Raw genomic sequence first — 12,954 nt, forward strand, 5'->3', positions numbered from 1 at the left:
ACAGAAATAAACTACCAGTGCTAACCTTGTAAACAATTTATTGCTTTTAACCACGGTTTCAAAAAAATGTGGAGCTGAAGTGTTATAATAAACGCTATAGTGCAGGCTACCAAAGTAGGGAGTGCAGAGTGAGTGAATAACCAAGAATAATGCTTTGACAGAATTAAGGCCGAAAACAAGGGTTTCTAAGATTGCTGTAATTGAATCAATTAGGAGAAAATAAGGGTCCAGATTTGCAACAGAAGGCCCACTTGACCGTAATTGGTGTTTACCTCAAAACCTCTATTGAGCTTCCATGCCTGAAGAAATTAATCGCGTTCTTGAAGCCGCTGCTACAGTTAAAATAAAAAATACAACGTAGTCAAGTGGGCCTTCTGTTGCAAATCTGGACCCTTATTGGCTTCGGACCAAGTCTACAAAATTTTCGACCATTTGAGTCAACAGAACAAGCAAATTCCTGTCAACGTGTTTGCTGCTGGGCCACGGTTAAAACAAAAAAAACAGCTTCGTCGTTAAATCCCCTTCGGTAATAGACAAAGTGCTGAGTGCACCTGGACATTTCAAAAATTTAGATGCTCGAAGAAGGGCTTCCTCTGCCTGCAATACAGTTCTTGCAAGTCCTTCAGAGAGCTTTCCATTCAGAAATGTTTCGTAACTAGCCTGCTCAATCACGCTCATGTGAAAAAGGACTGCCCTCTCTGAAGTGACAGTGCCAGAGCACGTATCCAACTTCGACGGTGTATAAACAGCGCCTTCATAGCCATGGAATTGGTGCACCGACCAATATTTAGACGGAGTCCTCAGTTCTCGCAAGTTTTTTAGTTTCAACGACGCTGTCGACACGTCGTGCACGTCGCCTTGACTTTCAATGTCCTCGTCGACAGGCGTGCTCGTGCAGGCTTTCTTGCTATTCTGGGGTCCCGGCACGGTATGCGCTTCCCGTTTACGAGGAGCGCGTTTAGGAGGCAGTTTCGTGCTCAAATATTTCGGAGCGTTGGGCAAGACTGTAGGCACTGCGTCTGGCGTCAGTGCAGGAACACCGCGGGCGATTCTCACTTCTTTGCCGTCAATGATGTGGACGTATTCAGGCAGTATGTAGCGGTCCTCGAAGTGGAGCTCACACACTGCACAGTTTTCCTCGAGAGCTTTGTCGCTGCGATGGAGGTTCCTTTCCCAGATTTTTCTTCTACTTTCATCTTTTGGAACGCTAAAAAGTGATAGCTTCCTTTCTGCTTTGACGCCGGCATAGCATATGCGGCATCCCGGTGCGTAGCAATGGCGAAGCCCAGGTTTAGTCATGCCGAAGTCGTTGGCACTCACGCATTTGGGCATTCAAGGCTCCCGCCACAGCACAGTAGTAGACAGTGACAAAACAGCAGCAGCGCTCACGCACACATTACGAGCCAACGCAGCTAATAGGTGAATGCGACGACGAACACACTTGGAACACGTCCGAACCAGTGCCGCCAGTGCGAACACCACCAATCCACTGCGACCGCAGCGCCGCCACGCCAACTGTCAACGAACCGCGCTTCGCTACGATGCAGGTGCAGAGCCGGCTGCTCGTCCCACTCAGAACTTCTAGTACACTCTATCGTTACCTTGCTTGTAACTGGTCTTTCATCTCAAGAGCTGTGCGATAAGCGGTATGCGTATACGTGGAGTTCTATGGGAGAATAAATGGAAGTAAGAAAAGACCGCATTATAGTCGGTACGGCACTATGAGCGGTTACGCTGTAAGTAGTCCAAGCTGTATGTGTATGGAATGTTATGGAATGCTACTTAGTTCTGCTTTATTCAGCTGTTTTAGTTGTCATAAATTAAATTTTTCCACTCGGCAATGACCTTTTAGCAGCTCCAAAAGCCTTTTTCCCTGTTCTAAAATACACTTTTTGTCGCTCCAAAGCCTTTCTTCTTCTCTAAAATACGCTTTGGCTGCTTTAAAAGCCTTTTTTCCTGCCCCAAAACACACTTTTGGCTGCTCTGAAAAACTGCTCCAAAATGGCTTCAGCCAATCACATCACTGTAGTTGTAGTAGTGTATGAAGAGTAAATTTGAGTTTCAGTTCTGATTGACAGTACTTACAAGCTGCATTTGACGGTGACTTGGCTGATACCATTAAATTAGTGTTGTAATTTATTGCGGTGTCATGGCCCTAACAGTGCGCTGTGCTGTCAGGTGGCTGCAGTGGATGAAGAAGTGGTTTCTGCTGTGCCAGGAAAAAGAGAGCAGCAGGCCGTGTGTCAAGATGACGAAGGGGAACCCGGCTGTAACAACTCCTCTACGGCAACAGAAGATGGTACTTGCGGCAATAAGAATGACCCTTCCGGTGTGGTTCTTCCAGAAAACCCAGAAGACTTGTCTGCAAGCTGCAGTGCAGAAGGCGTAGGTTGGCTTTGCATATGCATGCTTGCTAGAGGTGTTTGTCCTCAGAAAGGGAGTGATTCTTCTGGCGTATGTGCCTGTTAAGGTAATGTCTTCACTATGCTGTAACATCCCTATTTAAAGGGACACTAAAGGCAAATAACAATTTATGTCAGAGTGAAAGGTCATGAGAACATCTAAAACGTCAATATTATCAACAGCAGTGCTCTACTAATCGAGAAATTAAGGTAAATATAGGACACTATATGCGCCACGAGTGTAACATTTGGGAATTATCCCAGTGACGTCAAGAGTCCCGAGTACAATTAACCACTACTAATCACACGAGTTGGTGATAAATAAAAGAACCTTCCATGCATCACAAGGTGTAATAAAATGCTGCTTGTTCGTTTGTTTGATTCGTGGGAAAGTGTGTTTTCGCCCGACTGTCCCACTTGCAGAAAGCATAGCACAACTATAGCTTGATGGATTTTCACGAGGTCTGTTTCATTGCATTTCCTAGTCAATTCTCTATGCTATGACATTCCTATATTTTTGAATTACTCTCTCATCTTTTTACTCTCTAGCTAATTTGACTTGCCGATAACAAATGCATTATGCAAACATGGTTGTAATGTTCCGTGTAAAAAAAATCGAGGTAATAAAAATATTTGGAGAACGGGGTAGCATGAACCATTCCTATGGCTAAAATATAAGGGCAACTTTGGGCTTTTACCATGTTTTGTTGTCACGCCAGGCTTTCTACAAGTTTGATACGACAATGATGCAAGTAAAAATTCATAATGTCAAAACTACTGGAGATATCTTAATGAAACTTTGTAAGTAGTCATTCAGTGCACTTCCCAATAAGCGTGCCAAATTTCATTGTTCTACTACAAAAATAAGGAATTTCAGCTTCGATCCCCACCTCCCCCCTTAAAGGGCCCCTAAACCCCCTCCGACATTTTCCCAAACATTTCAAGTAAACAAGCGCATCGCGTGCAGAATGCCGTCGCGATCAACGATGCCACACGCCGCAACGCTACAGGTCGTGGGCGCGCCACAATTTCGAAAAAACAATAGCTTCTTCTTTCCGGTCCCCGCCATTCCCGCCACTGACATGTGTGACATCACCAGTGAAACTCGATGACGTTGTCACTTTCGATGCTTGCGATTGGCCGAACGACAACTGACGACTTCCGGTTACTCTGCGAACAGCTGTTCGCGCGGAACTTGCTGTTCTTGGTCGTGTTGCCGCTTGCGAATCGACATCTGCGGCCTGTAAGGGCCCACTCACGCTAGCGGCACGGCAGCTCGCCGTTTGCCGTTCTCAGGCTGCCATGCGCAAGCGATTTCGTTCGCGCACGTCAGCCGTTCTTTGCCGTACGCAGAATAGGTCCCAGGCCCATTTTTTGTGCCGTTCTCCGTCTGCCGAAGAGCGACGTGGCCAATCAGTGACGGAGGAGCGGTTACCATGACTACGGCGCGCCGCGTCGTCTGCTTTCGGCTCTCCGCGTCGTGTGCGGCTGTCGCGGGACGCTTCGAGCTGCTTGTTTTTTTCCGCGCTTTTCACGCTAAAAGTGCGGATGTCGTCCGTGTCGTTGCCAGGAAGGGTTCCAGCAGTCAATAAAGCGTTTTAGTCTGTCCGGCATTAAAGAAAGCGTCGCGTAAAACCAAATAAAATGCCCCCAAGCTGGCGCCAGGTCAAGTGGCGCCAACTATGGAGGATTAGAAACAACTAACAAATGCCTAATCTATGTCCTCCGAGCATTCGGAAGCGCCCTTCTCGATCGCTAAGCCTACAGCATCGATTATTTGAGTATGGCTCTCCAAAACGGGGCCGAACATGAATCTAAAGCAAATGGAAGCATCAGTCCGGAGCTTACACGCTAAGAGCGCACGGCGGCCACTTGATAGATTCGAGGTGGACGACAACCGCTTTTGGCACTGCGGCCAAGTTTTTCAGAGGCTTGCCGGCGTAGCTTGCCGTTCAAGTTGGACTGCTGTCGCCGCACGCCCGAGAGCTGTCCTACTTGCCGCTAGCGTGAGCGGGCCTTAACGCAACCGCCAAGTCGCTAGCGTAAATACACATCCACGCCTTGCGGTTTGATGAGCTCCGTGAACTCGAGCTCGGCTCCTCATCTCCAGCCGAGGTGGTCTGGCACGGCGTGTCCCCGTACGGGTCCATCACGTTGGCAATCCTTTGAAGGCGTGAGCGCAACACAGGGTCCATACCGGCACGATTCGTAGGGGCACGGGCCTGCACGGCAGCAACAGCGGTTAGTCAACGAACAGTGCACCCAGATACCACACAGAGTTGACGGCGAGCTGGAGCGTCGGAGTCGCCGGAGTCGCGGCAACCGGAAGTAGACGCTGTCTCGAACAGTGCGTCAGCGGTGACGTATGCCACGCGAGATGAGAAGCATTCAGCTGACTCAGCGAGGAGGGCAAAGCGGTTTTGGAAGAGGGTAGCGTAAGAAAGAGGGAAAGAAGCGATCGTCGCGTTTCGATCATCAAACACGTGTAACTCCACTATTACGGCACCGTTTCGAAAAATTCTCACGGCTTTGTGTTCGTTGTACACTCGTGCACAACTTCCTCACCTCAACTAAATTTCGACCGCTGGGTGGTTTAGGGGCCCTTGAAGACCAAGTTGATGTTTGTATTAGGGTTTGTAGTAGGGTAGACAGTAGGCTCCACATCACTGATCATGCTGGCTGAAAAATTCGAATATGACTTCATGTTAAATTCTCAACTGCAACAGGTTTTTTTGTGTATATCTCAGATTAGCCTGTATATTCTTAAGTTGGAATACTGTGTTGTAAGGCTAGGTGCTTCAATCATGATTTCATTATCACGACGTGTTTACAGCTTTGATTGGGCAGTCTCCTGAAAGTTAGTGTGAAAGTCGTCGATGCTGCAATGCAATCTTTTGTTGTAGAACTTTTGTCAAGGTTCAGAATACACAATATTTTTTTACACGAAAGTGTTTTATGCTGTGGTCCACCAAGTACATTCGTTACGGATATGACGGTAATCAAATAGACGCCGACGAGTGAGAAAGAAAAAACAACGAAAAAGATCCGGCACTGGGAATCGAACCCATGACCTTCCGGCCGCGACTGTGAGCACCCGACGCTGAAACGACTAAGCTACCTTGGCAGAGGCTGGACACTTCACGAACGCGCATTATATCTTTCGCACATTCTCTCTCGCACAGTGCTCTTTGTTGGCAATGTAGGTAGGCGGGGCGGAGCGGGGCAGTGCCGCCGTCTGTGAGAGGTGAAAAGAAGTAATGCGTCACAATCGACACTTACTAGCGCTTACTCCGAGATTGCGCGCAATATTGGAGGCCTTCGTTAAAGTGTCTTGATACCACCAAGGGACACTGGTCGTGCTGGCGTCGTCGAGGCACCCTAGACGCAGTTACGTTTTTTGCCTTTCGCTTCGTGTTAGCGTGTGCCGGCTCATCGGAGTAGTGCAGCTTCCACATGCAGCAACGGGATTTCTCCGCCGCCGACTGCTTTGATTGCGAGAGCACCAACTAACAAAACTGCTGCAATAAGCGTTGCAGAAAGGACACTATTTCGAAGGGCGAATGTCGTGCCTTGGTGGAGCAAGACAGAGGCCAGCGGGACACGCGCGTTTGCGGCTCAGTCTACAAACCTCTGCCTCCTGTGTTCCTGAAGCGCAGTGTGGTAGTGTATGCATGAGCACAGGTGTCAGTTACCCATTGCTAGAAAGCGCACACCGTGCCGTTTCTCCCTTTAATTGACAATGTTTTGAAGAAGTGCGTATCTGTGCAGACACATTTAATTTCCGTATTATACAGATTCCTATGACAGAGGGATCAGCCATGTTTTTTTGTTGTTTAGAGCTGATTAAATTTATTTGGACGCTTTATCATATAACAAATGTGCCTACGCATTTGCCTACACATTTGTGTGCTGCAATTGCCCCACAAGAACTGATTTTGCAGGTGGCAGGCTCAACCTCAGCTGCACAAGGATTGTTTGAAGGAAACATGCCTCAAGATGACTTATCTGCAGAGCAAGCACGCACACAGAGTTTCGGGATTAAGGAGCCCTTGTCTGTTCAAGGGGACAGGCAGAGGCTAGTTGTTCATGTGGATTCTGGAGCAGAGAGCAACTTCAACACATTCCAGTTTTGGCGTGTGCCTATTCCAGAGGTACAAGATACTTTTTTAAACATTAATCTCTGGTGTGTTGTTTTACGCTTATTTTCAACATTGTGAGGCAAGTTTCACTTATAGTATGTTATAGTGAGGGTTCATTTACCAAGGAGAGGCTCTGTAGAGTGCTTAGTGGCTTATCTGTACCCCCCGCCCCCAAACATTTTCTTAATGCTACATTATATAAGTACCTAATTACAGTGTTCAGTGTTCAACATTGTTAATAGGGAGGTCTTGGTAATGTGAACGAAATAAGTGAGCTATGTATGGTACTGGTGGATTCAACCTAGATGATATCTTGCTGTACTTTCAATGAGGGTAATGCCAGGGACAATGCCTTTTTTTTCCCTGTGAACGTCAATTGTGCCAATTGAAATTTCATTCATGAAATACTTAGTGTGGTCTTCTTTCTTGGCATGCCAATTTATTCTTAATGATAAACAAAACTGAAAGACCAGGCACACGTGTGCAAGCTTACAACCGTTTGTACAGAAGGGTGAAAGACAGATAAAAAAAATTGCCAAAAAGAAATAAAGGTGAACTGTGCAAATCTTAAGATTCAAGGTGACACATGTGGGTTGATGTAATGATTGTCTATGAATTTAAAACCTGGGTTTCCCAGCACGACAGAAGGAGAGCTGACGTGGTTTACTGGGTTATTTTTTAGCTTGAAGTAAGCCTGCAAGATTTCTCGTCCTTCCTTAGGTCTGCAGTGACTCAACACCTTGGTATGGGTAAATATAGGTTTGCGACCACATTGTGTGCAGTGCACTGTTAAACGCCCTGGCAACTGCAGCATTTCAGCTGCACGTCTGTGCTCTTTTAATCTGATCTTTAAACATCAGCTTGTGTGCCCTATACAGTCGAACCCGTTTATAACGAACTCGAAAGTGACGCGAAAAATGGTTGTTATATCAGTAGTTCGTTGTAAATGTACTCGCCCTCAAAAACATGCATTTAGCGACCAAGCAGTTTTTTTTTTCTGCGCATTTTTATTGAGAAGTGCTAACAACCCCTCTAGTGTCACGTTAAGCGTTTTCGCTTTGTGAAGCGACGCCCGCTGCGCTTCACCCGCTGCGCGCACGAGTGAGTTATACCCCTGTCACACGGGCACCTGTGAACTCCGTTTACCTCCCTCGTCTTTTCCTCGGGGGAGATTGGGTTCATGACACACGGTCACCATTTCGTTGAGGAAGTTAAATGGAGCTTTTGGTGGAGGGACTTCGGTAATGGCCATTTTGCCTCGATGGAGTACTCTTGTTCCCAGCCAGCTACTGCTACACTGAAAACCGCACTAGCAAAATCGTCCTAATGAGCTGAATTATAATTTTAAAAACTACTATGCTATTTTTTTGCGTAGCACTTCACGCCCTGTAGTGTAAGTTTTAGTTGTATTTTTTCGGACATCAGTGCTTGTACTCGCTGCACCAACGCCTCGCCAAGCCGCCGCTGTGAAGCGTCGCGCCATATTTGTTTCTGCACGTGTGAGGCGCACGCACAAGCACTGTGACAGCAATGGTGATTCTGAGCACTTCATCAACACACAAAAACACGTTTTTGTTGCTTTAAAGGCGACTGCACAGGCAAAAAATGAGACGTTTCGATGAGCGCAGCAGCGCTCTTTCTGCCTCATGCGGCAACCGTCGAAAGCTTGCACCGAGCTGTGTAGCACGGCCACAACTCCATTCTGGTTAAGGGGGGAGGTGGCATTGAAAAAAAACTTTTTTGTTTGTTGACCTAGAGCAATGAAATTTGGCATGCATACTAATAAGTGTCTCGTATAGGGAAATATGCAGTTTCATCATGATACCTTGAGTAGTTCTCAAGTTACATCATGCTACATGGTCCAATTATATGGTCTGCTCGTGGAAAGCCTAACGCTGTAACAAAACATGCCAGGAAGCTGCAAAAGGTGTTGATCTTTACTCAAAAGAAGACTACAAGGTATGACACTCTCAGAATTGTTTAGTAAATTGTCTTTTTTTTTTTAGAGATCATCATGGCTGCTGACACACATTGTCAGAAACAATGTCATGGACAAATCATCATCTAGAAAAAAAACTGGGCCATAAACAAGAAATTGAAGAATGTCATACCCACAAGCAGTGTTCAGGGATTCAGGAAAAAGAAACAGAATCAAAATCGGTCCAGTCATTCCCGTGCTACTCTTTCCACGAGCAATGCACAATGTCCAAAACACACTTGTGAGAAAAAGCCTATCAAAGTTTTTGAAGTTGTTTGCATTTGTTAGAACGCACCAGCACTGTAGTCCTTGGTGTCCTTGTGTAGAGGCAACCTTTTGCGTCTCTGCCCCTTCACTTTATGCATGTGCAATGACTTCCTTGCTCGCTAAGCGTCTTTTTAGCAGCCCTGTGGAGGGTAAGGGCCCCAGGTTGCACACCCATTGCAGCACAAATCTTGGTGTAAGCTTGAAAGTTGCCTGCATTGTACCTCGCAACTGCCTCATGGACTGCTACTTCCACAGTGAAGAGGGAGGCAATGCTGCTGCTTAGAAATTAGTGACCAAATCACCGAGTGAAGGCTTTCAGCGGCATTTTGTGTCTTGTTGCCACTGCAACGAGCCTGCAGTTGAGGGTAAGACAGGTGTTGGTACACTGGCCGCAACGCTTCAACAACTTTGTTGGGCAGGTTATACGTGTGTGGAGGTTGTGGCTTCCCCTCTGCCTCTGCTGCACGGTGCCTGCACCAGCTACGGGCACCGGAAGGACAGAGCTCGTGATGAGGTTCTGCATCTGTCGATGAAACATTATGAAAGGTGGCTATCACTGCTTTCTTCATGTCTTCGACATCCGTGTTGCTTCGCAGTGCTAGGCGATAATAGCTGGTGAGCCTATTGATCAAGTCCTGCATCAGGCCAATGTTGTCACGGATAGCCATGTCATAACAACTAGTCAGTCTTTTAATCAGGCTGCCCCATCCTCCTAGTCGATCCTTCTTGCTTCTTGACACGTGTTGGAGAGCTGTACCCATCCTCTTTTTGACATGATTTATACAGTCTTCTTTAGCCAGTGGAATAAATCTGTATGTTCTTTCTTCAGAAAGAGTCAGGAGAGTATCACTGTCTCCATCACAAACAATGGACGTGTACCGGAGGTCATTCTTTCCAGTTACCTTCTGAATAAAATTAAGGTGGGGGACGTGGCATTCAGTACCAACTTTCTTATTCCTTCGTAGGTTTTGATGAAAATTGGCACAGTTATTGCAAACATTTCTGGGATCAAATATCTGAGCAGTTTATTCAATAACGCGAGTTGGTCAGATATAAATTCAACTCCCTGCTTCACACACGCCACGCTCATTTGCAAACCTCGCCTGTGATGCGTTTCATCATCCACTCGGTCGCGGAAACGATAATTTGCGAGGCATTCGTTATCTTAGAAGATTCATCAGAGCTAGCGGCGATACCAAGCACGAATCCAAGCGTGCCTGAATTGCGTCACCAGCGCTTTCTTTCAAGCCGATGTACTCGGCCGCGGGGTCCGGGAAGTCGGCGCACGATATGCTGGCTGGCGGCATTCGGTGACAATGCACAATGCTCCTAGCCGCGGCGACGAAACATCGGCGCGCATAACGTGCTTGGTCTCGCATTTTGCGGCGCCGACGCGCGAAATTGCTAGCCGCTGTTCCGAGCGGTCAATGCGCGACGAGCTTGGCCGGGAGGTCCGCTGCCGATTCGTAAAATGCCCATCCGCACTTTCGAGGAGCCAGCGGACGATGCGATTTGTTGCTTGTGACGAAGCACAGTGCGGCTTGTCCGCTAGCGCGATGTCCTTGCCCGCAAAGTTCGGATTCATCTCGTAAACCAGCGCCGTGAGCGGAGTTAGGCCTAGCCACGACTCCGAGCAGTAAGCTCGGTCGCGGTGTGCGTGGCCGCGGTGCCCGATGTTTCAAAGCAAGTCATGTTCGATCGCGAGTACAAAGAGTAGTCCCGCGAAGTTATTCGTCACGGAGTACGAAGTGCTGACAAGCTGAACTTCTACCCGAGAAGCGCATCTGCGATGTTCGCGACGAGCGCGGCACGCTATCGTCTATCGTACACTGATGACTGCGCTTCCGTTTGCAGCTGTCAAACTACAGGGTAATCATATTCTAAATTATCGTCGACCCGTGCACACAGAACGAGTGAACGCGTCACTAAGCAGCGCGATTTTCGACAGTCGTAACATCAGGTAACATCGCGACGCGTAAGCAGCAGACGGCTGTCCTCTCGGAGCGAGCATCGGACCAATGACGAGGCGTGCTGGAGCAACATGGCGGACGCGGCCAATAGGAGGCCTCGAAACGACCTTCAGAGATTTGCTTTTTGTGCGCTTGCTTTCAAAGGGAGGAGCCAGCTGAGGCGGGGAATTTGAAAACGAAGAAATGCTCTTTACGGCGAGCTCAAAATGGCGGCGCCCGGTTGTACCGTTGCGGAGCAAGACTTTTTTGAAAACCACCATTTTTTTGCGATCTCCACAATAATTTTCGCCACCTCAGCACGTGCAACAAATTTTTTAAAGCACTTCTAGGTGGTTTTCAGTGAAGATATTTTGGAATCAGATAGAAAAAGGGCTACAGAAACTGAAAATGTGATTTTCAAAAAATCGATTTTTTTGCCATTTTGCGCGATACGAAAGCCGCGTCCCCCCTTAAGCTCCATTAAGGAGTTCAATGCGTAACGGTGATAAACTGAGTTTGGTGGTGGCCGTGTGACAGGGGTTTTAAAGGGGTACTGACACAAAATTTCGCGGCCGAGAAAGCCTGCTGGATCGATTCCCGTGTACGTGTGTGTACCATCTGCAAAATATCGACAGCGAATAAAGCTTGGAAGGTATTTTATATGAATTTTGAAGTTCGCGAGCGCGATCCAGCATTATAGGCCGCACCTAGTGCATTGACACCCTCTGAGGTGACCCGAGGTGACCCCCCTACTTCCCCTACGTAAACGTTTCAGCCGGTACAAGTAATGATGACGTCATAGCCGCCATTTCTGTTTTGACGCGCTTCCCGACGAATCGCTCCTCGCCAGCGGGTCAAACCTGAAGTGATTCGCCATGTCGAAAATTCCTTCCATCCCCGCCGCAAGAAAATCGTCACCATCAGACGACAATGAGCCCGACGACGACAGACCGCGCGGAAATGCGTCACTGTTCTGTGTGCTCACGTGACCGAGCGTTTCACTCGCTAGGTGGTGATAGTTGCACCCGGCGGCTTGTCGTTTTTGGAGCTCTGTCAAACCGAAACTGAGGCTGTGTCGGTAATGAGGAGCTTGTAATTAATTATCTGTCACGCGCTGCAGCAAACCATGTGCCGTGTTATGACTAACAGGCCCCCAGCAACACATTGCAGCAAAAAAACGCGGGGCAAAAAGTTTTGTGTCAGGACTCCTTTTAAACCATTTTTGCAGTTGACTGACACCGTTTTACTGAACCGCGGTGCTGCCATGTTGAGCCTATCATCCCTGGCTAGTTGTGTGCAGCGCATTGCCTACACGGCTCACGCCACTGCCAGGCCGCTTGGTGTATTACGCACATTTGTGCGTTCTTCGTGTCCGCTTCCCTTCAGACTGTGCACGTGTGCGGCGGGTAGCCTGTTCGTTCAACGTGGCGAATACAAGCATTTTGCAAGTAACGCGCACTCTACATCTCTGCGGTGCTTTGACAGTCCTGCACGAAGAGGCGCGGCACGCTTGGGTTGTCGCCTAATAAAATGCGAAGTATACGCTCGCTGTAAGTGGATCGACGTTTCTCGGTGCCCGTGCCTCTCGGTGCCCGTGCTGCTCAACACCAGCGAGCTACTTTCGTTTCCACGAAGCGACGCGCACTTTATCTCGCACGGCACGGCGGCGGCGAACTTGCGAACAGCAGCATCACACTTGAACTGCTCGTACTGCCGTCAATCCGAACAGTTTATGCCACATGTGCAGCCGCAGACAGCTGCAGATGACTGTGATAGGGTTGTCGATGATAAGTCATAATGGCATGTTCATCGCCCGTCGCCACATCGCCTTCGCTCTCTTCTGATGCTTATCCGTGAAGTCGTTCCAAGGCGTAGGTTCATCGTAGGCGGTCGTAGCTGCAGACAATGGCGCCAGAAAAGGTTGCTGTGCGAAAAGCTGACCGCAAGGCTTCATGCTGCCTCTTATTTCTTTTTTTATTCCTCACTGCCATTCTGCCACTGAAGAAATGACTTGAGCGACCTCGCTCGCAGCGTCCGAAATCAGCGTGCGGTGCTCGCCGATCTAGGGTATTTTCATCGCGAGTAAACTGGAGCGGGGCACGCGCAAGCGCACGCCTCTCTCATGCTTTAGAACACGCTTTAGAAGGCCATAATAAGCGGGTTCGACTGTGTCACTAATCCCGTTAATGGGGACGGCAATCGCCGGGCGGATTCTAAGG

The 12,954-nt window shown here is 48.2% G+C and overlaps 1 protein-coding gene across 1 annotated transcript in view; it reads left to right on the forward strand.

Moving 5' to 3' along the window:
- Positions 1–12,954, forward strand: part of LOC119384418 (serine/threonine-protein phosphatase 4 regulatory subunit 1-like) — a 52,896-nt gene that overhangs the window by 12,418 nt on the left and 27,524 nt on the right. Inside the window, 3 exon segments of the mRNA XM_049413433.1 lie at positions 2,179–2,385; positions 6,344–6,404; positions 6,446–6,553. Coding sequence (XP_049269390.1) covers positions 2,179–2,385; positions 6,344–6,404; positions 6,446–6,553 — 376 coding nt within the window.

This window comes from Rhipicephalus sanguineus, chromosome 1 (genome assembly GCF_013339695.2).
Source record: "Rhipicephalus sanguineus isolate Rsan-2018 chromosome 1, BIME_Rsan_1.4, whole genome shotgun sequence".
Lineage (NCBI taxonomy): Eukaryota > Metazoa > Arthropoda > Arachnida > Ixodida > Ixodidae > Rhipicephalus > Rhipicephalus sanguineus.